The sequence below is a fragment of the Zonotrichia albicollis genome, chromosome 20, assembly GCF_047830755.1.
Source record: "Zonotrichia albicollis isolate bZonAlb1 chromosome 20, bZonAlb1.hap1, whole genome shotgun sequence".
Lineage (NCBI taxonomy): Eukaryota > Metazoa > Chordata > Aves > Passeriformes > Passerellidae > Zonotrichia > Zonotrichia albicollis.
In genome coordinates, this window is record NC_133838.1 from 8,372,359 (window position 1) to 8,399,617 (window position 27,259).

The window sequence follows — 27,259 nt, forward strand, 5'->3', positions numbered from 1 at the left end:
CGGGCACCGGCCCCGGGCCGCCCCCGGCCCCGCCCCGGGCCGGGCTCCGCGCTCGCGGCTGAGGAGCAGCGCGGAGCTGAGCCGGGTCTGCCCAGTGCCGAGGCACCGAGAGCGGCAGCGCGGCCCCGCCACGCCGAGCAGGTGGGTCGGGCCGGGTCGGGTCAGATCAGATCAGATCAGATCAGATCAGATCGGGAAGCGCTGCCCGCTGTGGCCCCGCTGTCCCGGGCGGGACGGGACGGGCGGTGGCGGGGGTGCCCCGGGGGGCTCAAGGGAATGCACCGTGTCCCCGGTGCCCTCTGGGGTTCGGGCATCCCCTGCCGGGATCACGGTGGCGGGACAGGGACGTGGCTTGCCGGAGAGCTCGATCCGGCTGCACGATGCACACCGCTTTCCACCGCTTTCCACAAGGAGAAAACCGCAGCCTTGGGCCGTGCCCCTTTGCCAGAAGTTGAGAGTTTGAGCAGTGTTTTATGAAGAGAGTGCTGAGACTTTATCCGACCAATAGACCCGCGAGTAAACCATAACCAAATGCTCAAACGTAGCACAGGAAAATTTTCAGCACATCTGGAGTGATTTCTGTTTTTGCAGAGAATCCCAGGGTAGCTATGGGAGAGGATTCTAAGCCTTGCTTTGTGTGTGTGTGCTAGACAAAGACTCGGAAGTCACAGTTTGGATCTCACATTAAAAAACAGCTCAGGATCTTTGCAATTTTCTTTTTCCTCAAAACAGTTATGTTTCAGATTTGTTCTCTTACAGGTAACTTTTTACTGTTTTCTTTATCCGTTTCCAGCTCTGTACTTGTGGTTACCTTAACCACTGACACTTTAATGAGAACTCATGGGGATGTTGGATAAACTTTTCCAGTTCGCCTGGGTGAAGCATGGTGGGAGGAATTTCTCTCCACAGGCTTGCAGCACAAACGGATGGGATGTGTAATAGTTATGTATCTTCCTGGGGCAGGATTTGATACTGTGGTCTCTTTACTTAAATCTGAACTTGCTGTTTTCATTGTTTCCCGGTTTTGAAAATTATAAAGGAATCTTTCCAAAGTAGAAAACCTATTCCTAGGAGCAGAGGAAAGGGCGAAGCTCTGGTGTCTGTACAGACTTCTAGGGAGGAGTGTAGGGACATTCCTTTTACTTTTCTAACTCCTTTACCAAGCATTAGAAATCTGTGGCTCTCCTAGCTGCCCAGATGTTGTAACTGCCTTTTTTCCCTGATTTCCTTTGTCAATATGTGGTTTAACTTCATGATAGGCAAAGAGGAAAGAGGAAGTCTGATATTTCTTCTATCTTATTTTTGTGCCACCCTTTTTCCTAACATGGAGACTGTATTGTTCCCTTGCTCTTCTTGCTGACCACTTCCTTTGAGGCACAGAATTGTCAGCTGTAGTTTTATTCTTACCCAGCTTGGTCTGTAATTTTGCACACTTTTTTAAATGGTGGCATACCCCAGGAGACAAGAATATAGGTGATATGGTTAGTTGTGGGCACTAATTATAGCAGCTGCTCTACAGCACAGGTATGTTTTGGAGTGTGAACTCCATAAACCCGTGCACAGGGAGTGGTGGGACACGCTGAAGGCAGGGCAGTGCTTGGAAACAGCCAGAATTCCCTAGCAGGAAGCCCTGTGAACTGTTCCATGATCTCAGATTCTGTCTGGGATTTTTTGAGACGCCTCTTGGGGTAAAATCTGTGCTTTTCGCCTGCCTGCAGAACAGCATCTGAGAGGTGAGCAGGGTGCTGAGGGTCACCGTGGTTCCCCAGCCTTTGGGAGGACAGGAGGTGGCTGCTGTTCCTGCAGCACATTTCCCTCAGCTCAGCTCCTGCTTTGCACTGTGGTTTCTTCTGGAGCAGGTGCTGGAACAGCCCTGCTGTCCCAGAACACAGCTGGCAGTAGGATTGCTCACCTTTTCCAGGTCATCCTGTCCTGGGGAGGAAAGGCAGGAGTCTGTTTCCTGGCTGCTGTCATCATGGGTTTTTGTCTGTAGTGTACAGTCTTGTATGACTGTAGGCAATATTCACTGTTGTCAGTTGATTTCTGAGGGGTATGAGTTTAGCCATGTTCTTTTCTGGCTTTGGACATAGCAGCTTCAAGACTGAGGTGAACCTTTAACTGATGGAGCCAGGAAAAACTTCCCTGCAGGCAGGTTCCCAAAATTCCCAGTGCACCAACTTTGGAAGTGCTGTGTTCTGCTCCCAGCCAGGACTTGCTTGCTCTATTGCTTGCCTGATGAGGTAAGGTGCTTTCTGCTGTGTTCCTAATTGCAGCTGAGTTTCTGCTGTTACACGGTTGGCTGCTGTTTGAAATGCCAGCAGAAAGGTGGAAAAAATTGATTACTCTCAATACCCAAAGTGTTTCCAACACCCTCTCCCTTAAAAAGGACTTTTAAGGTAATTGCAGCACTGATGCACAAGATTTTCATGGTGGTGCATCCTCATTGATATCTGCAGGATTTTTGCTGCCTGTAGCTTATGTGAGGCTGTGCTTGATGAGCCACAGTTGCTGCAGCAGCCTCAGGAGAGAAACAGGAGTTAAACTTTGTTGCTCTGCTTCACCTTTTGTGTGATAAAGAAGTTACCCAGAGAACTGGGGTCTGGCTGCTCTGAATAAAAACTAAACCTCTTAACAGGACAAACAGCTCCATAATTCCTTTTAATTGCTCAAGTAAGGAATCATTTTTCCTCTGCTGTTCAGTATCCCTGGTTGAGATGTGCTGTTCATGCCCAGGTGCTCTGGCAGGAAGGTGCTGCCAGTGATGTTTGCAGCTCTGCTCAGAGTGCAAGTGGCTCATTCCTTAGGGGACTTTGCTTCTGCTGAAATAGGTGCAATTTCTATGGCAAAACTGGAAAAATTCAGGGAGAACTTCATCAAAAACAATTTAAGCATTTTACTCAGGTGGGGTTTTTTTTCAAAAGGAGGGAATAGCTGTAACCATAAATACCAGCTGTATCCAGGAAAGGGAGAAGACCAGTTGTTAAAAGCTTTATCAGTAGTATTTAATCTTCAAATTACTACTAGCAGGAGCTTCAGGGTCACTTTTAAAGTGAGTTTGTGGCAGAAGGGCCAAGCTGCACAGGCTGTTTGGTTTTTTGGCTGCTCTCTGTGAAGCTGCTGCTGTGGGCACTGTCCTGCAGCCACTCACCAGCGAGGAGGGGACATTTCCCACCAAGGCTGGACTGTGTTTACTGGGCTCTCTCTGCTCTGTGGTGGGAAAAGGAAAATACTTCATTCTGTGGAGATGTAGTCGCTGAGAAAAGTCCTTGGTCTTTGTTTTTTCTCTTCCTTCCGTTTTGCTCTGGTTTTGCCAGGTGTAAAACACAATTGTCAGCGGTTTACACTGAAGGGGAATGTCAGTTTTCCTGTTGAAGAAAATATCAAGGGTCTGATTGTGAAAGGAAAGGGGAAATTGAAGAATGCCACATGGCTTCCACTTTCCTGTATTTCACCCCGGCACAACTGGCCACTTTGTCTGCAGATACTTGCTAAATGGAGAAAGATTTTAACAAATGATTCTGCCCTTACTCACAGGGACCCACCAAGAGAATCAGAAGGATATGTTCAGTAGGGCTAAATTAACAATTAAGAATTATTCAGTAATGTCTTAACATAGGATCCAAAGAGCAATGGAATAAAAGTCCTGAAATTTACGTTCTTGTTCTTAGTGTAGTCTCACTTTGATTTGATTTGTCCTGTGGTGATCTGATTGTTAATATTAATATATTTCATTTTTTATTTGCCTCTGAACGTGTTACTGTAGATTGTCCCCCACTTGCAAACTGCAGAGTTCTTTTATGTGAAGTATAAAATATATATATATATTTTGAACTTCCCAAATACAAAAAAAAAAAACATATATATTAATTCTGAACCCTTCTGTTTGGTGTCATGGCTGGAGCAACAGTTTGTTGATGTTTATGGCCAATCTGCCCAGTGCCAGTTCTGCTCAGGAATATAAATTATCTTCCAGCACCAACTTGGTGCTGATGCCAAGGACATGATCTTGACTGCTTCCTAACTTAGCTTTGAACATCTGAGCTGTGAGGAATGAGGAATGTGCTGCATCCAACCTGGAGCTCTTGGCGGCCCCCAGTGTCATGAATCCAGTGATAGAGAAGCCAGCGCAGGTGACTGGACAGCTGGAGCTGTTTTCTCTGCACAGGAGGGGCAGAGAGAACTCTGAATAGCTCAAGGAAATGCTTGGTGTTGTTTGAACAGTCAGAGATCTGCTTCCCTAGTGCTTCCTCCAGCACATGTTACACTTGACCCTGCCAGCACTCCACGCCAATAGGAGTCAAGTCTTTGTCCCCAGTGGTAGATTAAACTGCTTGGCCATTGTTGCAGGTCCAAGATTTTCCTCTCTCACCCTGTTTAAATGACTGCTTGGATGTGAAGCCAAAGTAAATATGAGCTAATAAAACCAGAGATAACACATTCAGAATAGTTGTTACGGACTAACTGTAGCACAAAGAGGCACAAGTTTTGCTGGCAGCTTTTCTGCTTAAGTCTTGAAGCTCAATTACCTGAAAAAGAGTTGGTATGGATCAAGTACAACTTCGTTCTATTGCAGAAGGGGAACTGTATCTGTGTTCATGTATATCTTCAGAATGAGAAATGTATCTGTTAGGCTGCTGAGGCTCTGTTAGGCTGTTGAGTGCTGCCTTGCAAGGTATCACCAGCCCCAGGTGAGGCCTGCCTCACCTGAAAGCTGTAAGTGCTGTGGCAGGGCATGCAGCTTCAGAATATTCTTCTTTATTTCCCCACGGTCACTTTCCTTGCTGGCAATAAATGCATTTTCAATTGACTTTTTCAGTTCCTCAGCACACAGCCTGTGAGGGCCACTGCTGTACGGTAACACTGAGATCTGTAGTGTGCTAGGGGTTGGAAGGAATGGAGATATTTACATGGATATTTACTTTTGGAAGTGCCCCAGCTTACAGTAAAGGGAAGAATGAGACTGGGGGAGTATCACAGTGAGTGACAGGGATGGGATTGCCCCTGTATTCCTGTGTGCTGTTGGACACCTGAGTTACAGCTGGTGCTGCAGTGAGGAGCTGCAGAGGCCTGTAATTTTTTGGGATTGAGGCTGCTTTAAGTGCCTGTGTGTTACCTGCACACACACTCACTGTGTGTCTGGAGAGGGCTGACCTACTGGAGTCCTTCTGCTATGGCTTTCTTTGCTTTTCCCTTCCTGAGACCTTTGGCTCTGGATCCAGTGTGGTCCTGCACCCTGTCCTTCAGCCCCTTCTGCAGTGGAATGGTCTGTGATGCCCAAAAAGTCTCAGAGAACTGAGGGCTGAGTGTGTGATATGGCATTAAAGGATTAATGGCTACTGAGCAATAATTACCATAAATTATGCAGGCTAAGCCCAGATCTAGGAACAGTTTTACCTCTTTAATTCCAAGCCAGTCGTGGCTCATGCTGACAGCACACCTGGAAATGAGGTAACTGAGTAATCTGCCCACATTGTTCAGATCTGCTGGGGCTTGGGCACAGACTTAGCGTGTGTTTTCCCTGCTCCTGGGCAACCTTTGTTCTCCTGCAGCCAGGAAGTCTCCCTGATGGGATAAGACAGGGAGCTTCTGTTCCTTTCTTGAGCAGGACGCTGTTAATTCACCTGCGGTGCCACTTGCCTGTGAAATTCCCTTCCCAGATGCAAAGATCTCACTGTTATTGCAGTATGAGATGGAAACACTTCCAGTGCTGCCTGAACATGTTATTTAGGTCAGTTGCAGGGAAGATGGCCATGTGAATCAGAGCAGTTGGAAGAGAAAGAAAGTCATTAGAGAGCACCTTGATATCCCCTGCCAATGTGGGGATTTTCTGTGCTGACGCAGAAGCCAGGCTGGAACAGGAGCACACATTTCATTGTCTTGTGCTCTTGGTGTGGTGCTGTGGCTGGGGAGCTGGACTGGCAATGAACAGACCTTGCCTTTGCCACTCTCTATCAGCACCTAGATCTTGGTGGGTGCATGAACTAATCTCTGAGAGAGAGAGAACAAAGTCTCCTCCTTATCGCTGTGGAAAACGAGATATATCAGGATCATTGTCCTGAGTGCATCCATCGTGGGTGAATGAGCCTCCAGAGGATGGTTTTACAAAGGTATGATCATCATCTTGTAATCATTGACAGCTCAGAGGATGTTCCCATCCCAGTAATGGGCATGTGGTGCCCAGTGCACTACAGCAGCTCCCAGGGAATTCAGCAGGATTCATTCACCAAGGCCTGAGTGTGCTGGGCCAGCCTAGGGATGGTGGGAAACCCCTGAAAATATCCCACTGGGCAGGGCTCTGCCAGGCACTGCGTTTCCCTTCCCAGAGGAAATAGCCTGAATTTACCCAGTGCTCTGTAGAGACCTGTAGGCTAAAACAAATTATTTTTACACAGTAGGAAACATTGAGACCAACCTTAACTGATGAAGTAATTTGCCAGCTTTTAGCCTCAAGGTCCCTAGTCCCTCAGGGCTTTCCAGCGTAGGTTTCCCAGAAAGATTCTCTTGGATATGTGCTTTTGGCTCATTACTAGCTGTTTTATTTTTCCAAGAGCCAGCTCTCGTTAGCTTCGTTCTCACAGCATTGTTTTCTTTCTAGAAGAAGCTTTTGCTGGCTCTCCTAAACTATTGCATGGGAATTGCTTACTAGCTTACATTTTTTTTTGTTTGTTTTGACCCAAAGCTGTGCTTTGCTCCCCTCTGTAACACTGCCAGCATAATTTCCAGTCTCTTTTAAGCATATGTTTTGCAATAATATCTAAAGTCTTGGCTCCAAGTAAGTGCTTTACAGAGAGATTAGTATCTTCTAACGAAGGAATTGAGAAGCAAATAGTGAGAACAAAAGCAATATCTTGAGAGCCTGTAAGACTACCCTGACCTTTCCCAAAGGCCTCAGCCTGGCCCTCAGTGTTGAGCAGATGGCAGAAATCAGGGTGGACTTTGATTTGTGGAGGCCTCTGCCTCGCTGCTGTGTTTGCGGGAAATGTGCTCAGCACATTGTGGCCATCTGGGCTTGACTGTACTATTCTGATAATCCCCAGGGAGCCTTCTCCAGCAAAGCTCATCCTTGATGGAAGTCCTCTCTGGCTGACCTTGTGGAAGGCTAGTATTAGCAGTGTGGGGTTTTGACATTTGACAGCAGCATTCCTCATAGGAAGAAAATGGGAGATGCTTTGCCCTGCCCAGGAAGGTGGCACTCACCAGGTATCCGTGTGGGCACACAGCTGGAATTACACTAGAAAGTGAGGAGATTAGTGTTAGCATTTTCTAAACTTCAGGAGGAAGTGTTACAGGAATGCAAAGGCCATCAGAAAACCAACTGGAAAATTGCCTTGCTTTAGATGGGAGAACCAGATGGGGGGGTTGAACCAGGAGGTGAGAGTCTCAAAATTGCTCAAAAGGGAGCTCAGTGACTGGCCATTCACAGGGAGACAGGAGTCAGATGAGGGGGTCCTGACAGGAGCTGGAATCTTCATCTGGATCTAAGTGAAGGTCTGCTTTCCAGAAGAACTGAGCTGGCTTTGTCTGAAATCAAAAGAATGATTGGGTGCTCAGCATCCCTGGAACTGAGAGGTCAAAATATAGACTGCCAAATTCAAGAAATGAGGAAAGAACAAAACCAAACCCTCTCCCAGGCTGTGTCCTGAGGCTGTAACTGCTGTGCCTCAGACATTTGGCATTTCAGGTGTGGGGGGTGTGTAGCAGCTTGAGTGGCCAGTCCCAAGGGCTGTGCTGTGGGATGTCTGCCCTGCCCTTTGCACTGTACATCTGGCACTGTGTGCCTGATTTTGCTCCTAAATCACACATTTCTGCTCATCACCCACCCACACCATGGGCTGTTGGACCTGTGGCACCCATTCTGCTCCCTCCTGCCTGTCCCTGGCCACCCATAGTGACAATCCTCAACCCTTTTCCTGACCTTCTGACTCTTCAGCTGTGGAGCATGTAGAGCTTGCTCCAGGCTGCTCGTGGCTCCAACTCCCAGGAGAGTTTGTGATGGTGCCACAGAGGCTCCTCTGCACGTCTGTCCCGTGGCAGTTTGTCCCTGTGTTGTAAAGGGACTCTCCTGCCTCTGGCTCTGCTGGCCAGCCCTCGTCAGCCACACTCTTGAGAAATCTTAGTGGAGACGTCGACCTGGCAGATGGAAGCTGTTACCTCATTCCACAAAAATGCTTTGTTATTGAGAAAATGGAAACTGTCTGAGGTTTGGGAGCTGAATAGAGTCATTGGTGTCTGTTTTAACCGCAGTTTAGTGGTGACTGCTCAAAAGTTCCCCTCTCTGAGCATTCCCTTTTCCTACACCCATAATCTTCAAGCCATTGGAGGGCTGTGATGACTTAACTCATTAGCTGAGCAAAAAAATGTTGAATGCTGCTGCATGCTCTGCAGAAACTTCACTAAAACCTCAACATCTTCCAGCAAAACAAAAATGATGAGCCAAGAAATAACCCTTTGCAAGCTGTTGGCCAGAGAAGTGATCCCTATGGATTCTAACCCAAATTTAACCCTTTTTATATAGTTTCAGCTGGGTCTCTTGTTTACTTGACTTTGAAAAGCTGTATGAAGATTATTCAGGAACTTCTTGGAGAGAAAAAACATCCTTGGAGACTTAGATTTGTAATTGTTAAACACAGTATCTGAACCCCAGTCCTGAAGAGAAATTTCTTTTCATCAATTTTTAAAAGCAGATTTCAGCATTGTAGATTTGAGAGAGGAAAAACTAAAAATAAGGACTGAAGTGTTTGCAAGCTAGTTTTTGTATTGCTGTGAATAATGACTTGGCTTAGTCCAAAGAGCATTAACCTAAACACAGGCCTTGTTTTACTTAACAGATATTTGTGAAACTGGCATCTGATATGGAAGGTTCTCTTTTTGAGAACCTTCCATAAGCATTAATCACCAGCACCCTGAAAGAACCTAGAGCAACAGCTTTTTGGAAATAAAATGAACTCTTTATTTATGTATTTTTTAAACTAATTAATCTTGGCAGGCCAAATGAATGTCTTCCAGCTGCTACAGATGGTTTTCACATGACTAAATATTTTGGTGTGTAGAAAAACCTAAAATAGTGGAACCACAAGATATTAAGCATTTAATTATTACCCTGGAATGTAAATATGACCTTGATATTTTAAATTTGTTTGCCCAAATTTCAAGTGTTCTCTTAGAAATCCATCAAACAATGCAGTTCTGACCTTGTTATCTGTGAATCAGAGTGACTACTCAGCATCTTCTCCAAATTTATTTAAATATCAGAGTGGGTTTTAGAAACAGGAATTTGCTTAACTTGTAAAATAATCCCAGCTGCTTGAGGCAGAACCCAGAATCAAGGTTTGAAATGTAATGGACTAGTTCTGTTCTAGATCCCTACTTTCAGGTTTAGCCACAAAAATCCTTTCTAAGCTCAGCTCTGCCTCTTAAAGTCTTAAGGAAGTTTTTTAATATAAAATACAAATTGTAAAAACAATTAGCAGTTGGTTTTTTAGCCTGTATCTTGCCCATTTAGAATGTATGTGTTGTTCCTGTAGCTGTAAAGCAACCTTATTTCTGGAATGATCCAAGCCCACAAGATTTCCTTCATTTCTGTTGTGGTTCAGGGCATTTCTGCGTGGCTGCAATTCATACACAACCTGCATGTGCACTCAGGCTTCCTGTGAAAAATGTCTTCTTGTAGTTCTCCTAATGAAACAAAAGAAAGGGAATAATGTAAAATATGTATCTGATAGGCCTAACCTTCAGCATGGTTGAAGACAAAAATTCCTCTCTGAGGTCCACACCTGATGTCACTGTTTCTGGATATTGCTCAGGATGGGAAGACAACAAAAAAATAATAACATGGGTCCTAATGTGTCCCTGAGTGCAAGGACTGCATTTGGCAGCATCATGAGCCCCAGTACCACCCTAAACTCCTGATTTCTGACCTCACCTTGGAATTCCTCTACCCTCATTTAAGGAAAACGTGGATTTTTCCTTTCCTAAGAACGAACCCATTTGGAACTGGTGCATAACTTCCTGGTGCTGCCCTGTCCCAGCTCTGCCTGCCAGCTCCTGCTCACTGCTAAACCCCAAGTTTAAATAGCAGGAGCAGCCAGCAGAGACACGGTGTTGGTTGGGGAATGACTCTGGATTAGCTGTGCTCTGTAATGGCACAGCACTGTGTTACAGGGTTGGAAAGCACCTTAAAGACCACGTCCCTCTCTTCCTTCTCCTCCTCCCTTTTCTCCTGCTCCTCACAGGGTTGTGCAATCTTTAGGTGCAGCTCTGTACCCCACGTTGGTGGCTGTCACAGTTTCCACTGACAGGGGTATGTGCTGCATCTCCAGAGGAGAAGAAAGATGGAACTTGGATCTTGGTTCCATTTTTAGGTCTACAGGCCATGCCTAGTGCCAGAACTCTCTGAGGTGCAAATCCCAGGAGGGAGATAGCATTACTCCCTGACCTGTGGGTATTACAAGGGTAAATAATGTTTTTGCTGCTGACAGCTGTTAGGGAATTGAGGAAGCCACAGTCCAGTGAGAAGTGTGGGATGGCAGCTCTGGAAATTGAGGACTTTTTGCATTAATGAACTTACACTGGATCATCACATAGCTGGTGTCACTGAATTAGAGAATCAGGGAGCTAAACTGCTTCTCAGGTAAATCTTTAGTTTGTGTCCTTAAATTTGGATTATTTATTCTCATCTTCCTCTTTCCTTGGCACATTTTCAAAAAGAAAAGGCAGCATCTAAATCCAAAGGCATTTCAGTGGCCCTCTTTAACTCAGAAATTGCTGAGTGCCTAACTCAGAACATTCTGGAATACACAGACTAGTAGCAGAACTCACCAAGAGTCATTAAAAGCAAAAAGTGCACAGCGTGTTTTGCATCTATCTCGGCCAAGAAAAGTTTTATTTCTGCTATTTCACAACGCTATGCAAACACCATATAACTCACAGAAAGATTAAATCTGGCCCAATGTGCATGTGCAGAAGTGTTGGATGTGTTGCTTTTGGAGAGCCCAGAGCTGAGTGTGGGAAATCAAAACTGCATGTCAGGTTGGTGAAGGTGCACAGATTGTGTTGTGCTTCATGCCATGTGAAACAGCAATAACTCCAGGATGATGAAATAATGCTGTCAGGTCCTTGATAGCTTGCAGTTTTAATTTTAGAAGATGTAGAGCAGAGCTTTGAATAAAAATGGAAGAGGGCAATGCAGAGATCTTGAATAATGAGTAGATGTTTGAGCCACAGTGACCCTTTCAAGTGACAATCCAGTTCTGCTGCTCACCTTGTTAGCACCTGACTTGGTAAATCAGGCTGATAATGATGTTAATGAGTTTTTCACTTTGTTAGGAGTTTTGCTTCTTCTCTTTTGTTTTTTTTTTTTCTGTCATCATGACGATGAGCAATAGAAAGTCTTTGGAAGTGAAACACATCTACACAAAACTGGAATCATGTCTCTTGTGAAAATTTAGAGTAACTTATTGCAAGTGTCCAATTTCTAGTCACAAGTAATGACATTTAAACCCCTGTAGGAAACACAATCCGTGTGCTGATGTCACCCTTGGTTTATGATGAGTGCTTTTGTTGCTGGACAGGCACTTGAGTGTCTGCTAGTGAAGTGATGATTTACTCCTGAGAGTGTGTGCCTGGTGGCACCTGCTGTACCTGGCTGAGGTGAGGTAGAGGAGCACCCTGGCACAGCTGGGTTCCTGCTGCTCCATCGCTGTCAGCAATGCAAGGTAACACAATTGGGCTGAGCTTTTATTTCCAGGGGTTGCCAGTTTGGGACAAACAGCTTGTAAATGGAGCACTTTTGTTCTGAGCAGCTCCAGAACAGAGGGAGGGTGCTGGCTTTGCAGTGAAGCCCCTGATCCTCAGGTTGCTTGAGCACGTGAACAGTTTTGAGAGCTTTTTCCCAACAGAGTGCACATCAGCATCAAGGAGTGTGGAGCACCTTCCCTGCAGCAAAGAAATGGGCATTGCTTCCCATCTGCTGCTTCAAGGGCTGAGACAGCAGCTCTTCTTAGTCTCAGCTGAAAGTTGTCAAAAGAGGAGCCTCTCTTAGTGAAAATTCTGCTCTTTCTGATCCTTTTTAACCTGTGGGAGATGTGCTTCATGTAGGATTCCTTGTAAATCTCAGATGGGAATCAGAGAATGAGGTTCTGTAAAGGAGCCATGGACCTGGATCAGGGACTCTTGATGTTACTTTTCTGTTCATATGGGATTTTTTCTCTGTAAAGGAGCAGCTTTTCCTCTCTTTCTGAGTTTTTGGGCACAGTCAGTGCACATGGTTAATGAGCTGCATGCCAGCAGCTCCAGTTCTGACCTGGACATGTCCAGTGGGCAGGGGCATGGGCTTGGAAACTCCGTGTGTAGCTGCATATTATAAAGGCATTCCTACATTTTGTGGGCATTTGTGTCCCTTAAAATAGTCTTTTCCACATAAACTTTTGGATGTGGCACAGTTTTCCCTTTCATGGGTGCCACCAAAGACTATTTCTGCCCAGAAACAGTAGCGCGCATGTTGCATCTTGCAAATTTCCTTTTAGTGCTTGCAAGGAGTTACTTTGTAGAGATGTTATGCAAAATACGTGACACTTGCAACTGTTAGCTTCTATTATTTAAATTTTTGCAGTACTTAAGAGTAATTTTGAAGGTGTCAGTGAGAATGGTTTGAAGATAACAAGCTCTATATAATGGAAGTAAATGACACGTGCTGGCCAGATCACCTGGCAGAGAAGTCTTCAGTCACAGAAGGGAACTTGTTTCACTTTTACCCTGGCAGGGCAGTGGCTGGAAGGTGTTCTCATCCTCTCTCAGCCATCCCATCTGTCCCCTTTGTGTCCCCTTTGTGTCCCCTTCGCTCGGCTGTGCTGCCCTTGAGCGCTGCCCTGTTTCTGAGGGCAGCAGCTGGCACACGCAGCATCTCCCTGGCAACAAATGATCCTCGGTTTTGTTTCGGACAACCATCAAGCCAAGCCGTTCCCAGGGTGGTAACATGAGACAATTTGTCTTTTGCCAGCACTCAGATTTAGAAGCTGCTCGCATGCTTGGTGCTGCAGGGCTGGCATTGCCTTGGCTCGCAAGGGACACCAGCAGCTGTAAAAAGCGCTTTATAGGGAGAGTGTCCCTGTTCCTTGGGCCAGGAGCCAGCACAGGTGGGGAGGCCCTCGGGGATCTGGGGCAGAGAGAGTGCACAAATGTCACTGCTGTGTTTCCTGTCACCTTTCTCTTCCCTCTGCTGATTTTAGAGACCCCCAAAAAGCACAAAACTGCCATGGCTCAGCTGCACGTCACCTCTCTCCATCAGTCTGCTTATATGCAAGAAACCAACTGCAAATGATTCTTTGGGAAGCAAATAATCAAATCGGAAGAGGGAGAATTTTGACCAAATTTGGTGAAAAAATTCACTTTGCCCTTTAAGTAATAGGCGTGCATTAAATAAAGCCTGTCTGGGATATGTGTCTTTTCCTGCTACTGGAAGTCAAAGTTGCTTTGTTTATTGAAAAAGAAACATGAAGCTGAGCAGAGCCTTGATCAGCAAAAGAGCTTTCAGGCTTGCTGGGAGACAGGGAATAGGGACTGGGTTCAAATTGTACAGGTTGGTTTTCAGGACATGAACTAAAACACCATCATAGGGCTGTGTCCTATGCTTGGGGCAGTCCCTTGATTGCCTTTTTGGGTAAAACAGAGGTGTAACCTCATAAGGATCTTTTATTAAGAACTGCAAAAAGCTTTGTAAATACTGACTTGAATTATGTATCAACTCAGAAATGAGAATGGTTTCATTCTTAATTTAAAAAGCAGCTGTCTCTAAGGGAAGGCAAAGTGCAAACTACAATGTAAGGATTCAGTTGTGAGAGAACTTCAGGGAAATAGAGCGGAATTACATTATTCTGCCGTAATATCTACATCGAGATGCACAGGCCCCAAGAACTAGCAACTAGAGCAGTCAGATTATTTTTTGTGCATATAGGCTGTGATGTCTGTTTGATTTGCAAGATTCTTGTGTGCTGAGCTGATCCAAGATGAAGGTACATTGGCCTCAGTGTGCAGTTAGTCATTTCCTGTCACGCTTGCATGTTTGAATTCTGTTGTACTGCATATGACCTTTATTTTGTGGGGCAAAGAGATCTTGAAAACAGGATTGCCAGGAATCCTCAGATTGTTAAGTTGGATAAGCAATGAGGAATTGATATGGCTGTGGGTTACAGGGGTATAAAGTAATTCAAAATTAAACTTTCAATGCTAGATTGTAGCATGCTCACAACGTGCTTATTGAGAGGACTTGCACACCTGTCCCTTGCTCCTTTTTGAGAACTGACAGGAGCAGCCCTTTCCCTGGCCTGCAGCTCCTGCTCCTCCGATCACACCAAAGCTCCTGTGATCAGTCACATTCCCTGAAGCTTGGCTTCAGCATCTTTCTTCCTCTTATGGCCACTGTGACCATGTGTGCAGCTGCTGCCCTCATCCAACCCCTGCCTCAGTGGTGGCTGTGCCCGCTGCCAGTGTCCCCTGCTTGTCACTGGCACGTGGCACCACAGGTACCTGTCACGAGGAGCCTCTCTTTTCTCTGCAGCCTCCTCAGAGACAAGCCAGACCCTCTCCTGGCATGGTTTTAAGCCATGGGTTTCTTAACTGCCTGACAGAGCTGGCCAGAAGTTTCTGGAGTGTTCCTATCTTGCTCCTCTGCTCTCAGACTCCTTCCATCTGTTAATGGTCTGTTGGAGTGTTATGGGTCCAAAGTGCCCAAATGACTTCAATTCCTGACTTCCTGTTGAGTGCACAGAATTTGCTTACTTTGTGCTCATTTTGAATAAGATTAACAGTTGATCTCTTGAGCAAACATTCCAATTTAATGTCAGCAGAATGACATAGGCTGCCTGCTCTGCGTGTTCTCAAATAGTTTTACTGCTGTTAGCTACACCTCTGAACGACCAAGATTTTGTTCAGAACCTAAAATACTTAGTTAACCCCTACAGATGTTTAGTAATAAATTTTTAACTCTGAAATAATTTCCTCTTTTTTTTTGTAGGCAGAGTTCTTATTTTTGTGGTTGCATAGTAGGGACTCTTCAGCTTCTTTCTCAGATCCTGGTAGAATTAATTTTTTCTTAAAGAAAGTGCAGAGCAAGGGCTGAATTAGGGCTGAATTGTTTCCTGTGCCTCTGCCTGTGCTGCTGAAACCTCAGGACCCAGCACAGCAGTGGTGGCAGCTTGCCCTGCTCACCTTGGACCAGGTGTGATGTCCCTGTCACAGTTTCCTACATACACCCCCGGGCCTGCTGGGGGCTGGAGGCAGGTGTGATTTTCTTACTGATTGTATTCTGTTTAAGAGTACAATCAGACGTTTATGGGATAGGTGCGGTTTTGGCACTGTCCTTTACCTACATGCAGAGCTGCCAGGAGCAGTCTGTGATATGGCTTTGTTCTTTGGATGGGGCAACTCAAAGATCCCTCCTGAACAATGGGAAACCCTTATTTTGTCATTCCAACACTGAATTAAAGTCATGCAACCGTTTAGGTCTTGTGGTTTGTCAGATTCTGCTCCTTAACGGATTCTGCTGCCTTTTCCTCACAGAATTGTGGGCATTTTCAGGAAGCTCCTTACCTTGCTGACAGCAAGTTATTTTATTTGAAATGCAAGGTGTTTCTTTAGAGTGCTGCCAGCCGTTTTACTCAATCTGTTGCACAGCCTGGAGCAGCCCATGGCAGCTCTGGGCAGGAGGGTGTCCTGCCCGTGCCTGGGCAAAGGCTGAGGCACAGCTTGCTCAGCACAGCTCCGTGTGTGCACATGGTGGTGGAGTGTCACAGACATCTTCTATGAAAAATCCTTTCTTTAAGATTTTTTCTCCTGAGAAGCCTCAAAAACAACATGTAAACATTGATTATCTGCTGCTGTGGAATGCAACAGGGGGATCTGTGATTGGTCTCATAGAGTTGTTTCTAATTAATGGCCAATCACATTGGCCTGTCCAAGCCACAAGCCTTTGTTATTCATTCCTTCTTTTTCTATTCTTAGCTAGCCTTCTGATGAAATCCTTTCTTCTATTCTTTTAGTATAGTTTTAATATAATATATATCATAAAATAATAAATCAGCCTCCTGAAACATGGAGTCAGATCCTCATCTCTCCCCTTATCCTAAAACCCTCATGAACACGGTCACAGTGGGGGAAGGATGTGGCCATACACCCAGCTGATCTTCTTATCTGCTGCCTCTGAGGCTGCCTGTAAGAACCAAACTTTCCCTGTGTGTTGGAGAAATGAGCTGCAGCATCCTCTGGCTGTGCTGGTGATGGGGAAGCTGCTGTGTGATGCCTGTGCCTGTCCTGATGGTCCCTGCAAAAAATCTCCTCCTTGCCATGCTGGAGCCTTTCCTACTTAAGATTTCAGAGCTGTTCTGGGGAAGGCTGAGGCTGGAAGGCAGCTTGGAGGGCAGAGCTGAGGGCAGGAAGTGACTCACTGGTGCTGCAAGCAGGAGGGTGAAGCTCTGATGCAACTCTGCTCCCAAGGGTGCCCATGCAGGCTGGGGCACCCTGGCACCTCTCCCCTGACAGCCCTGGGGATGCTGCAGCTCTGCAGCAGCGCTGGTGGCTTTGGGAGCAGTGGCAGGGCACAGCTAGGCATGAGAAGTGTGGAGAAACCCCCACAGCACCCCTACCCCAGGAACCTGGGCTGGGCTGGGGCCAGGGTGCACAGTGACCCTGTGCAGATGGCCAGAAGTGGTGTCAGGAAACGTGGAATGAAAGCACTCCCAGCATAACAGAGGGGCTGGAGCTGCTCCTCAGAGCCAGCAGCTGGTTTGCCTTTTAGGGTCGGCAGCAAGCAGAAACAATTTCATGCAGATTCCAGGACCCATAATGGTTCTGGAAAGCCAGCAGGAACAAAAAGTGTTCTTCTCCTCTGCTGACCTTGGAGTGCTTTGGGGACTGTCTTTCAAAGCCATGTCCCTGCAGGGTTGCATCCTTACATGGGGAACTCTTGCCTGTCCCAGTGAGGTGGTGCTTTCTCTCTGTGTGTCTGTTTAGGTGTGAGCTGCAATTGCTTATATTTGTGCTCAGACAGCAGGGAGGTGAGAATAGGCAGGGACCTGACAGACAGTCAAAAGCAGGTCTTTTCCTGTGTCCTGGAAAGATGAGGTGTTTCCCTAGGAATAGCCCCATGGATTACTCTGGGGTGACTCTGGAGCAGCTGGTTGTGAGCTGACAACAAACAACAAACTGGTGTGAAGTTACATGGGGTACAGGTTCACCACACACACAAGACTCCACAACTGAGGAGTTCATTGTAGGAGGAACTGTCTCAAAAAGAGTTAAACTCTTCAGTGATTGTGTGGATCAGGCCTACTCTGTCTGTATTGCCTCCTTTGCATAACAAATCCCTGGTTTATTGGTGCTAAAATTAATGCAGTGATCTCCTGGGGCTGTTGCTAAGCCATGGCCTGGGACAATGACACCAGGATGGTGTTGGGTGCATGTTACTCTCTAATTAGAAAGTGGACTTTGCTGTGCTTCCTTGACAAATTGCTGACCTTTTCCATACATGAGGCTATTCTGAGCTCTGCTCCAGACTGATCAGATTTGCATCGTGGAGCACTTTGAATGTTGTTTGTGAGTGAAGCTCTGGTTCCTAAAGCTGTTTGTTCACAGGCACAGGAGAAAATCTGAACTTCCTTTGCTCCATGAGCACAAGTACATCTTTCAGGGAACTGCAGGGAAAGAGGAGGCAGCTGGCAGGCATATATCTGTGTTTATTTTTGCCCTCCAATAGCCATTGAGACAGCTGAGCAATACCCCACATCCAGCTCCACCACCCTGCACAAGGTTCCTGCTTCAGCAAGCCTTGTCCCCCCAGACTGGAGCCATCTGGCACTGCACAAACACCCCATTTACAGCTGCAATCCCATCATTATAGGGCAACACCTTGGTTAGCATTGGAGGGCGTTCCTGCCATCAGCCCAGCACACTCCACACACAGCTGATGTTTCCAGGGTGGTGCAGAGGACGAGCACAGGCTCACTGGCACCAGAGCATTGCCTGTGTTGGACTTTCTGTGTCTGAGCCTTGATTAAATAGGGTTTTAATGCATTTTAAAACTCTCTGTCCTTCATAAGGAAGGCAATTCCCAGGTTCATCATTACAATCACAGTAAGAATTGTGGGCTTTTCTACTATTTCTTTTACTCCATTTCTTTTGTCCCACTTTCCTCTTCCTATCTCACAGCACCACATCTCAGGGACGGAGATGCTGCGTTTGCTTTGGTGCTGCCCAGCTTCAACATCCCTGCCCAGCTCTGCATCTGAGAGCAGAACAAAGGGAGCAAACAGCTTATCTAACACAAATAACCCTGAGCAAACTTCCTGGGCCTGTTCTTGTTCTGTGGACAAGGCAGCACAAAGTCTGTTCCTGTGTGCAGCCTTGGCCACGTGAGGCTCCTGGGCCTGGCTCTGCTGCACCCCCAGCCTGGGGAGCACTGGTATGAAGCTCCATGGGGTTACACTCAGCTCTCAGCCCCCAGTGTGCAGCAGGAACACAGATTTGGGGAAAAACTGCTCAAAGTGTCCCACTGCTTTAGGGTTTGCCTTGGTATGTCGTTCCTGGAGGGGTTTGGTTTTCACTTCCTCTTCTGACTGCATCAGGGTCAGGGTGGTGGTGCTCAGGAGGATTATTCCTCATCACTGGTAAAATCCCAGCGTTCTTCATTGAGGTTGTTTTTTGCTTCCTTTGTGTTTTCTGAAGTCCTCTGAGCTTGTATTACTGGACCACAGAGCTGAAGTGCAGCCCATTGAGAAACATGGAAGTTCCCTGCTCTGGCTGTGCCTTAGCCCCTAATGAGCAGGAGTGCTCATTACAGCTCCAATTAGTACAGACACACCTTGGAAAGTTCCCTCCACCGGGGCTGGGACAGGGGAGGAGGAGAATTGGAAATTTCATTTCATTCTTTGCCACAGAGAAAGGTCCCAGGTAGCTTCAGGTAGCAAAGGCAAGTGGGTGGCACAGAGGGCAGCAGGGGGTGAGAAGCAGCCAGGAGCTGTGTGGGGGTCAGGGCAGCTGCTGCCCAATCAGGGGGGCACCTTGGGGGTGCCCCAGAGGGGAGGGACACTGGGGGGGCCAGCACAGTTCAGCACCTTGCACCAAACCCCCACGTGCCTGCCCTGTGCCCAGTAACAGACTGGGCATTGCCCTGTGCCAGTAACAGAGCGGGCATTGCCTTGTGCCAGCAACAGAGTGGGCACTGCCCTGTGCCCAGTAACAGACTGGGCACTGCCCTGTGCCAGTAACAGACTGGGCATTGCCCTGTGCCAGTAACAGACTGGGCACTGCCCTGTGCCAGTAACAGAGTGGACATTGCCCTGTGCCAGTAACAGAGTGGGCATTGTCCTGTGCCCAGTAACAGACTGGGCACTGCCCTGTGCCAGTAACAGAGTGGGCATTGCCCTGTGCCCAGTAACACACTGGGCATTGCCTTGTGCCAGCAACAGAGTGGGCACTGCCCTGTGCCCAGTAACAGACTGGGCACTGCCCTGTGCCAGTAACAGAGTGGGCATTGCCTTGTGCCCAGTAACAGAGTGGGCATTGCCTTGTGCCCAGTAACAGAGTGGGCACTGCCCTGTTCTGCAGGCACAGGACTGGAGCTTTGGGGAAGGTTTGGTGGTGCACTGGGTTCACCAAACCCCCTTGTGCCCAGTATCAGACTGGGCACTGCCCTGTGCCCAGTAACAGACTGGGCACTGCCCAGTTCTGCGGGCACAGGGCTGCTGGCCGGAGCTTTGGGGGATATCTGCTGGAACTCTGGCCCCAGCCCGTGCTGCTGGCAGGGACAGGCTGTGGAGCTGCTGCCACAGGCACAGCCACACACACTGGGCTGCCAGGCTGGAGGGCACAGAGCGGGCATGGCCTAGGTGGCAGCTGGTGAGAGTGTCTGAAAAGGAACTTTGTTCCTCCTCAGTTGGTCACGTAGCCATGTGGGAGCAGTGGATTTATTCTCCATCAGTCCTATCGGCACATACCAGGCTTGACAACAGCTGGGAGCTGTGCGGCTTGGCCAAGAATAGCCCTGGGGAGCTCTGGGCTGTGAGTCAGAGCTGTCTGGATCAGCTCCTGCCCCGAGGCTGCCTCCCAACCTACAGCTGGCTGTGGGGAGGGGGTGCAGGCCTGGGAGGGAGCTCCCTGACCATTAAATGCTTAACTGCAGATTGAGCTGTAATTGCTCCTTGTGAAGTGAGTGGGTTTGTGAAGAACTCTGCAGTGGAGGTGCTCTGCAGCTGACAGCTCCCTTGTAATTCAATGGGCTTGTCCACACTTGACAGCAACCCGGGTTAAAGAAGGGTGTGATTTTGCAAGTGGAGAACTCCATGTTTAGGAATAACCAGGCTGAATCAAGCAGGAGGAAGATACTCTTGTTCTGGGGTTAATGCTCCAAAGAAAGCAAAGTAGTTCCACAAACCTGTTGTCTGTGGGGGAGATAAGCAGCAAGGAGAGATGTCAGATCTCCTTCATGCCAAGCCCCAACAGGTGCTTGTGGAACACCCATCTGCCCCTGTAGCTTCTCCCTGGAGAGTGTTTATAGTTGGAGCAACACATGCAGAACAGTTTGCTGGGACAAGGCTCCACAGCCAAGGCACAGAGCAGAATGCCCAATTCCTGCTTCCCTATGGAGCTGCTGCTTTTAACCTCTGGAGAAGTTCCAGGGTTGGAGCTGCCAGCAGCCCCTCAGGCAGAGCTTCCAGCCATGGTGAGGAATCTGCTACAGACCATGCAGGGCTGAGCGTGGGTCTCTCTGAAGTGCAGCTGGGCACACAGATCTTCCTTAGGGTGCCTGGCTGTCACACATCACAGTGGACACACACCCACGTGGCATGTGCATGGTTTTGGTGCCAAACCAAAACTTTTCATGCAGGAAATTTCTCCCTTTTTGTTTTACACTTCACTTCCCAGGATGGTAGCAAAGCTTAGCTGCATGCTGACATGTCCAGGTTTTCTGAGTGGTGCCAAAGTTCTCCCGCTGTGAAGTGGAGAATCAGCCTGAAGGCCCTGATGTGTGCAGGCTCTCAGGGAAGTGCCTGCAGCCCCAGAGCAGGAGCACAGCGTGGAAAGTTCCTTTCACCAGAGCTGGGAGGGGGAGGAGGAGAATTGGAAATTTCATTTAATTCTTTGCCACAGAGAAAGGTCCCAGGTAGCTTCAGGGAACAAAGGCAAGTGGGGTGGCAGAGAGGGCAGCAGGGGGTGAGAGGCAGCATGGGTCTGTCCCCTGTGCTGCCAGCAGCTCTTGGCTCAGTGCAGGGACTCTGGAGCTGGCAGGGTTGCACAGGGACATCTCAGACAGCCTAAGCTGATGCTGACCCACACCTCCCTGATCTCAGCAGGTGAAGGAGGGCCTCAGACCGGCACCATGACCGAGTGCTTCGACTGTGACAACTGCAAGGAGTCCCTGTATGGGCGCAAGTACATCCAGATGGACAATGGCCCCTACTGCATCCCCTGCTACGACGCGCACTTCGCCAACACCTGCGACGAGTGCAAGGAGCTGATCGGCCACGACTGCAGGGTGAGTAGAGGTCCTGCAGACCAGCAGGGTGAGCAGAGGCCCTGCAGACCAGCAGGCCAGCTCCCCAGCCCTTTGCTCCCTGCTCATGCTGGCTGTGCTCCCAGGAGCTGTACTACGAGGATCGCCATTACCACGAGCACTGCTTCCGTTGCTTCCGCTGCGACCGCTCCCTGGCTGATGAGCCCTTCACCTGCCAGGGCAAGGAGCTGCTGTGCAACGACTGCTACTGCAGCGAGTTCTCCTCCAAATGTATCGCCTGTGAGAAGACTGTCATGCCAGGTAGGAGCATTGCAGTCTGTTCCTGGTCCCACGGTGTCAGTTGGGGCTGCAGGTCCAGCATGAGAGCAGCATGGAAGAGAGTTGGGCCTCTGTTTTCCTGCCCTCCTGTCCTTTGTTTGTCCAGCAAGACTGCTGGGCAAGCTGTGATCACCACAGCAGCCCCATCTATCTGTTCCCCTTTTTCATGGGGAAGTGAATGAGGGAGGAGATAACAAAGGGTTTCCTGGGCATTTTCTGCTGTGTGCTAACAAGAAGAGACAGAATGACTGAAGATGTGTGAGTGTCTCTGGAGAAGGCCTGAGGCAAAGGTGTGTGTCCTTACTTGGCTATTTTGGCACCATCTTCAGATGTGGGTTACGTCAGGCCTCTCTGCCATGGCCTTTGTGCCAGTGCTGGGGACATGTTCCTGCAGCCCTCCCCTTGTGGCTGTGCTGTGGGCCTGAAGCCCCTCTCCAGCTCCATGTTCTGAACTGCCATGGGGAGGGGAACATAGAGCTGGTTGTGCAGGAGCACAGCTCATCCTGCCCAGCTCCCTGTCCCTGTGTGTATGTGTGTGTGTGTGTGTGTGTGTGCTGCTCCCTTGTGTCACTGCAGGGCTCTCTTTGCAGGCTCCCGGAAGCTGGAGTACAATGGACAGACCTGGCACGAGCATTGCTTCATATGCAGCAGCTGCCAGCAGCCCATCGGGTCCCGCTCCTTCATCCCAGACAAGAACGATTATTACTGTGTCCCCTGCTACGAGAGCAAGTTCGCTCCTCGCTGCACTCGCTGCAAAAAGGTACCTGAGGGGACAGGGAGCTCCCTGCTCCTGCCTGAGCCCTGTCACAGGAGGGTTCAGGTGCCAGCACCCCAGCTGGGCTGTTTCCCTTTGCCTGTGTGCCAGCAGCAGCACGTGCTCTCTTCCCGCAGACCCTCACCAAGGGAGGAGTGACCTACCGGGATGAGCCCTGGCACAAGGAGTGCTTTGTGTGCACGGGCTGCAAGACCCCCTTGGCTGGGCAGCAGTTCACCTCCCAGGATGACAACCCCTACTGCATCAAGTGCTTTGGGAACCTCTATGCCAAGAAGTGCAGTGCCTGCACAAAGCCCATCACAGGTGAGCAGAACAGCTCTCTGAGGAGCCCCATGATGCCTGGGGTTACTTCTGTCCCTAGTGGGGAGCTGTGTCCTGAGGAAGGAATTCCTGCTACCCACAGCTAAAGGCTCCAAAGTGATTTCTCAAAGCATGATCTCAGGTCTTTAGCTTGTCTTTCTTTATAGTGATGACCATATCCTTTGAAAAGGACAGGGAAAACCTACAGCAGCACCTGGTGCAGGGGAGTCTGGACCTGCTGTACCTGCCTAAGGCAGGGGAAGTAAGGGATCCTCTTCTGCAGAACCCCCTAAGAGAGTCTGGCTTCCTTCCTGCCCTCCCCCATTTGACCTTCCCCCTTGCACCTCCCAGGTTCTTGCTGCTGGGAGGGCAGGAGAAGCTGTGAATCAGCTGGTGACTCAGAGGATGATTCTGGCTGAGGAAAGCTGTCAGGCACCCACTTCCCCCTGGTCCTTATCAGTTTGTGGCAGCCCTGGGGAGAAGAGGGTCACAGCTCACCAGTCCAACAACTGCCAGCAGAGAAAGGAAACTCCTGTGGAGCCTCTGCAGGAGCCTGGCCTGGGCTGGTGGCAGGATGGCTCTTCCCAGGATTTGATTAAACCTCTGGAGAAGTTCCAGGGTTTGAGCTGCCAGCAGCCCCTCAGGCAGAGCTTCCAGCCACTGTGAGGAATCTGCTACAGACCATGCAGGGCTGAGTGTGGGTCTCTGAAGGGCAGCTGGGCACACAGATCTCCCTTAGGGTGCCTGGCTCTCACACATCACAGTGGATACACACCCACGTGGCATGTGCATGGTTTTGGTGCCAAACCAAAACTTTTCGTGTTTGAAATGTTCTGTCTGACTTCATCCTGTCCCAGCTCCTCCTAGGGGAGAAAATCATGATTCTGGTCCAAATGTGTCAACCCTGCAAAGTCTGCTCTGAAGCAATTTTAGTGCTTTTCCCCCACCAGAGTGGAGATTCGCATTACTTGATCCTGGGCTGTGTTTTGTGTACCACCACCAGTGCCACGTGTGAAGACCTGACCTGGAGATGATCAGTCTGCTCAGGAAGCTCATCCCAGTTTTCCCAGAGCCTCTGACCCTGCCCTCTGTCCCTCCCACAGGTTTTGGTGGTGGCAAATACGTCTCCTTCGAGGACCGTCACTGGCACCACAACTGCTTCAACTGCGCGCGCTGCAGCACCTCGCTGGTGGGGAAGGGCTTCATCCCCGACAACGACCAGATCCTGTGCCGTGACTGCAGTAACGACCTGTGAGCCCCCGAGGGCAGGCAGGGCGGAGCAGGGCCTTCCTCTGCTCTCCAGGGCCTTTGTGCCACGTCCCCAGCAGCACTGCGGGGGCAGAGCACGAGGCACAGGAGATGGGGGCTGACCCTGAGCTGTGGTGTGTTCAGGGGGCTCCTGTGCCCCCTCCCTGAAGGCTAGAGTATGCTGTGCTATGGCTCTGTGCAGTCAAAGGTAAATAAAGCTGATAAAGGAGCTTTGAGACCCCCCCATTATTTACTCTTTTCTTTTTGCTTCCAGTCTAACCAGGCACGAGCCCAGGCCCCAAGTTGAGCAAAGGGCAGGAGTGGCTTTGGCACTGGGCTGCTGGATCTGCGTGCTGGCAGATGTATTCACCCCTTGGCACTGCCCTCTCTCCTTTCTCCACGTGCTTCCCTCTCTCTAGGTGACACAAGGCAGTGGCCATGCAGCTTGGCCATGCTGGCTTTGCACAGCCTTCCCATATGCACAGCTGGCCCGGGCATGAGGGGCACTGTCTTCTGTTCTAGAGGTTTGGGCACACCAGGCTGGAGTGTGGCCAGGAGAAGAGCATACATCCTGTCAGATGGGATCCATCGGGAATTCTGTAGCACCTGACTCTTTGCAGGCCAGACCCTTTGCTCAGCACCTCCATGGCAGTGCTCTCTTAGCTGTGAATGAGGAGTTCCAGCCACTTGTAGGTACGGGGCATTCAGCTCACCCATACCTGCCCCATTGCCATCCACCTGTGCTGTGACCTCCATGGCTGGGGTGGCTGATCCTGGGAGTGCTGATGCTTTGGTGCATCTGGCAGAGCCCTAGAGAAGGGCATGCTGAAGGCTGAGAGCACTCAGGGCTTTATTCCTTCTCCATCCCTCTCATGAGGATCCATCTATCAGAGCACCAGAGGTAGTTAATTCAGAGAAGGGAGAATTGCCCACAGACTGTGCCTGTGATTAGCAGCTGCTGGGAGGGTCTGCAGGAGCTCAGGGCTGCAGCACAGAGAGCAGCTGAGGGGCAGCAGGATGTCCACAACCTGCTCCTCCAGGGCTGCCTGTGTCCCCAGGGGTAGGCAGGGAGTGCTGGCTCCTTCCAGCCATGCTCATCCTTCCCTGGGTCCCAAACAAGAAGCAAAGCAAAGATGGCACCCGGGGTGAGGGGGGGATGATTTTGCATTGCCCAGTTGGCCCTAAATGCAAAACAGGGTGTCCTGAGCCATCCCAGACTCACATGAGGCCTTGAGCAATCCCTGCTCGATGGCTGAGCTGGCCCTGGGCTGAGGCCCCTCCCAGTGGATGCTCATGCCTGCCTTGTCTCTACATCTTTCTGCTTCTGTCTCGCTGGGACACTTTTGCCAACCCTGCTTTCCTGCTTAGTCAGCCACATGCTTTTCTGAAAACCTGTTCTTGTGGGTGTTTTTCCTTTTGTACTCATTTGTCATGAATATCCATCATTTTGTACACAACTACAGGATAAAGGGGCTAGCCCCCCACCCAGGCTTCACTTAGGAACAGAAAATGTTATGCATGTTGAAGTGTTATTACTCTGTGTTCAGATCCTTGTTGAATCCTTGTTTGGAAGCTTTGATGACAGCAAATCAGTTTGTGTATTTGCTGTTATGAAAGGAGCTTGGAGCCATCTCTAGAAGGAATTGTCCTAAACCACAACATCCTCTGTATTTCCTACAGCTTTATACAATAAACAGTTTTCGTGACACTTTCTCTTCTGTGTCTTTTGATCAGCAGGCACAGGGCAGAGTGCTGAGTGTGTGCTGGGCTCTGCTCAGCCTTGCCTCACCCCTGATCCCATTCTGGGATGGGCACCTCCATAGTGCTCATGCCTGCCTTCCCAAAGCACCACCAGCCCTGTGGTTGTGGCTGTGGCACTGCAACAGCATCTCCCTCCTCCTGCTGGGTGGCTCCTGGGGCTGGGGATGTCCATCTGTCCGTGCTTGTTGTCTGTCCAGGACAGGCCCCAGCAGGACATGGGGTGCTGCTCTGTGCTTGCAGGCTGGCTGTGAGATCATGGGGGTGGCTGTGGTACCAACCCAGCCCCGCTGTGCAGAGCTCTGTGCCCTGCAGTGTGCCCTGCCTGCTGACCCTGTAGCGAGCACAGCCTGCTGACCCAGCCCCACTACAGAACTCCCTGCCCTGCTCTGTGCCCTGCCTGCCCTGCTCTGTGCCCTGCCTGCCCTGCTCTGTGCAGAACTCCCTGCCCTGCAGTGTGCCCTGCCTGCCCTGCTCTGTGCAGAACTCCCTGCCCTGCTCTGTGCCCTGCCTGCCCTGCCCTGTGCCCTGCAGTGTGCCCTGCTCTGTGCAGAGCTCCCTGCCCTGCTCTGTGCCCTGCCTGCCCTGCTCTGTGCAGAGCTCCCTGCCCTGCTCTCTGCACTGCCCACACCACATTCCAAGGGCACTCCCCGGGTAGATGTTGCTGCAGCTTCCAGCCAGGATATCCGTGGTCTCTCTTGGCAGCCTTCCCCGAGTGCTGCATGCTCTTTACTCATGTTTAACACTCAGGGAGTCATGTATTCCCTAACATATGAAACTATTTTCCACAGATCCTTTACATTTGCCAACAGCTGCCGTGACTCGCTCTGGACTTGCCTGCTCCAGCCCTCCCAGCACAGAGCTGGGCTCCTTTGGGTGCTGCTGAGGTGGCAGGATGGGCACAGCTCATGGGGTGCCTCTGTAAGACCATGGCACTGCTGTGTGCACATCCCTGGCTCCTTCAGAGGCTCTGCTCAGCTGGTTGATGGAGCTCTAGCAGGATTTTTGTTGCTGCTGCTGCCCTGTGACCTGGGCTGGGTTCTGGTGCTGTGCTTTGGAGGGTGAGTGAGCAGCTCCAGCCCCGAGGTTCCCAGCTGAGCCTGTCCTCCAGCAGCAGCAGCAGCAGCACAAGCTGGGCTTTCTGCAGGGCTGTTTCCAGGGATTAACCACAGAAGGTTTTGTACAAGGGGCCCCCAGGCTCCTCTTTCAGCCAGCCTCCAGAGCCTCACGTTTTTAGCCAAAAAAGGAAATGACCCAGCTGCACGTAGCACTGGAACATCTGGATTTTATCCCTGTCATGAATGGGTCATGGCTGAACATGGCCCAGTGCCTGATTTACAGGAGGGGGAGGGTGATGT

At 49.5% G+C, this 27,259-nt stretch overlaps 1 protein-coding gene across 4 annotated transcripts; it reads left to right on the forward strand.

The window, feature by feature from the left end:
* Positions 1 to 25,849, forward strand: FHL3 (four and a half LIM domains 3). 4 transcript variants are annotated; one of them, XM_074555491.1, is made up of 6 exons: positions 1 to 141; positions 21,339 to 21,523; positions 21,628 to 21,802; positions 22,411 to 22,580; positions 22,712 to 22,898; positions 23,999 to 25,849. In XM_074555491.1, exons 2-6 carry the CDS (start codon positions 21,368 to 21,370, stop codon positions 24,148 to 24,150), a joined length of 840 nt encoding a protein of 279 aa, XP_074411592.1. In that variant the 5' UTR covers positions 1 to 141; positions 21,339 to 21,367; the 3' UTR covers positions 24,151 to 25,849. The 4 variants fall into 4 exon arrangements, with proteins under 4 accessions (XP_074411592.1, XP_074411593.1, XP_074411589.1 ...); XM_074555492.1 differs by having other exon boundaries at positions 2 to 141; positions 21,342 to 21,523; XM_074555488.1 differs by lacking the exon at positions 1 to 141 and adding an exon at positions 11,556 to 11,714.
* Positions 25,850 to 27,259: the final 1,410 nt, after the last annotated feature.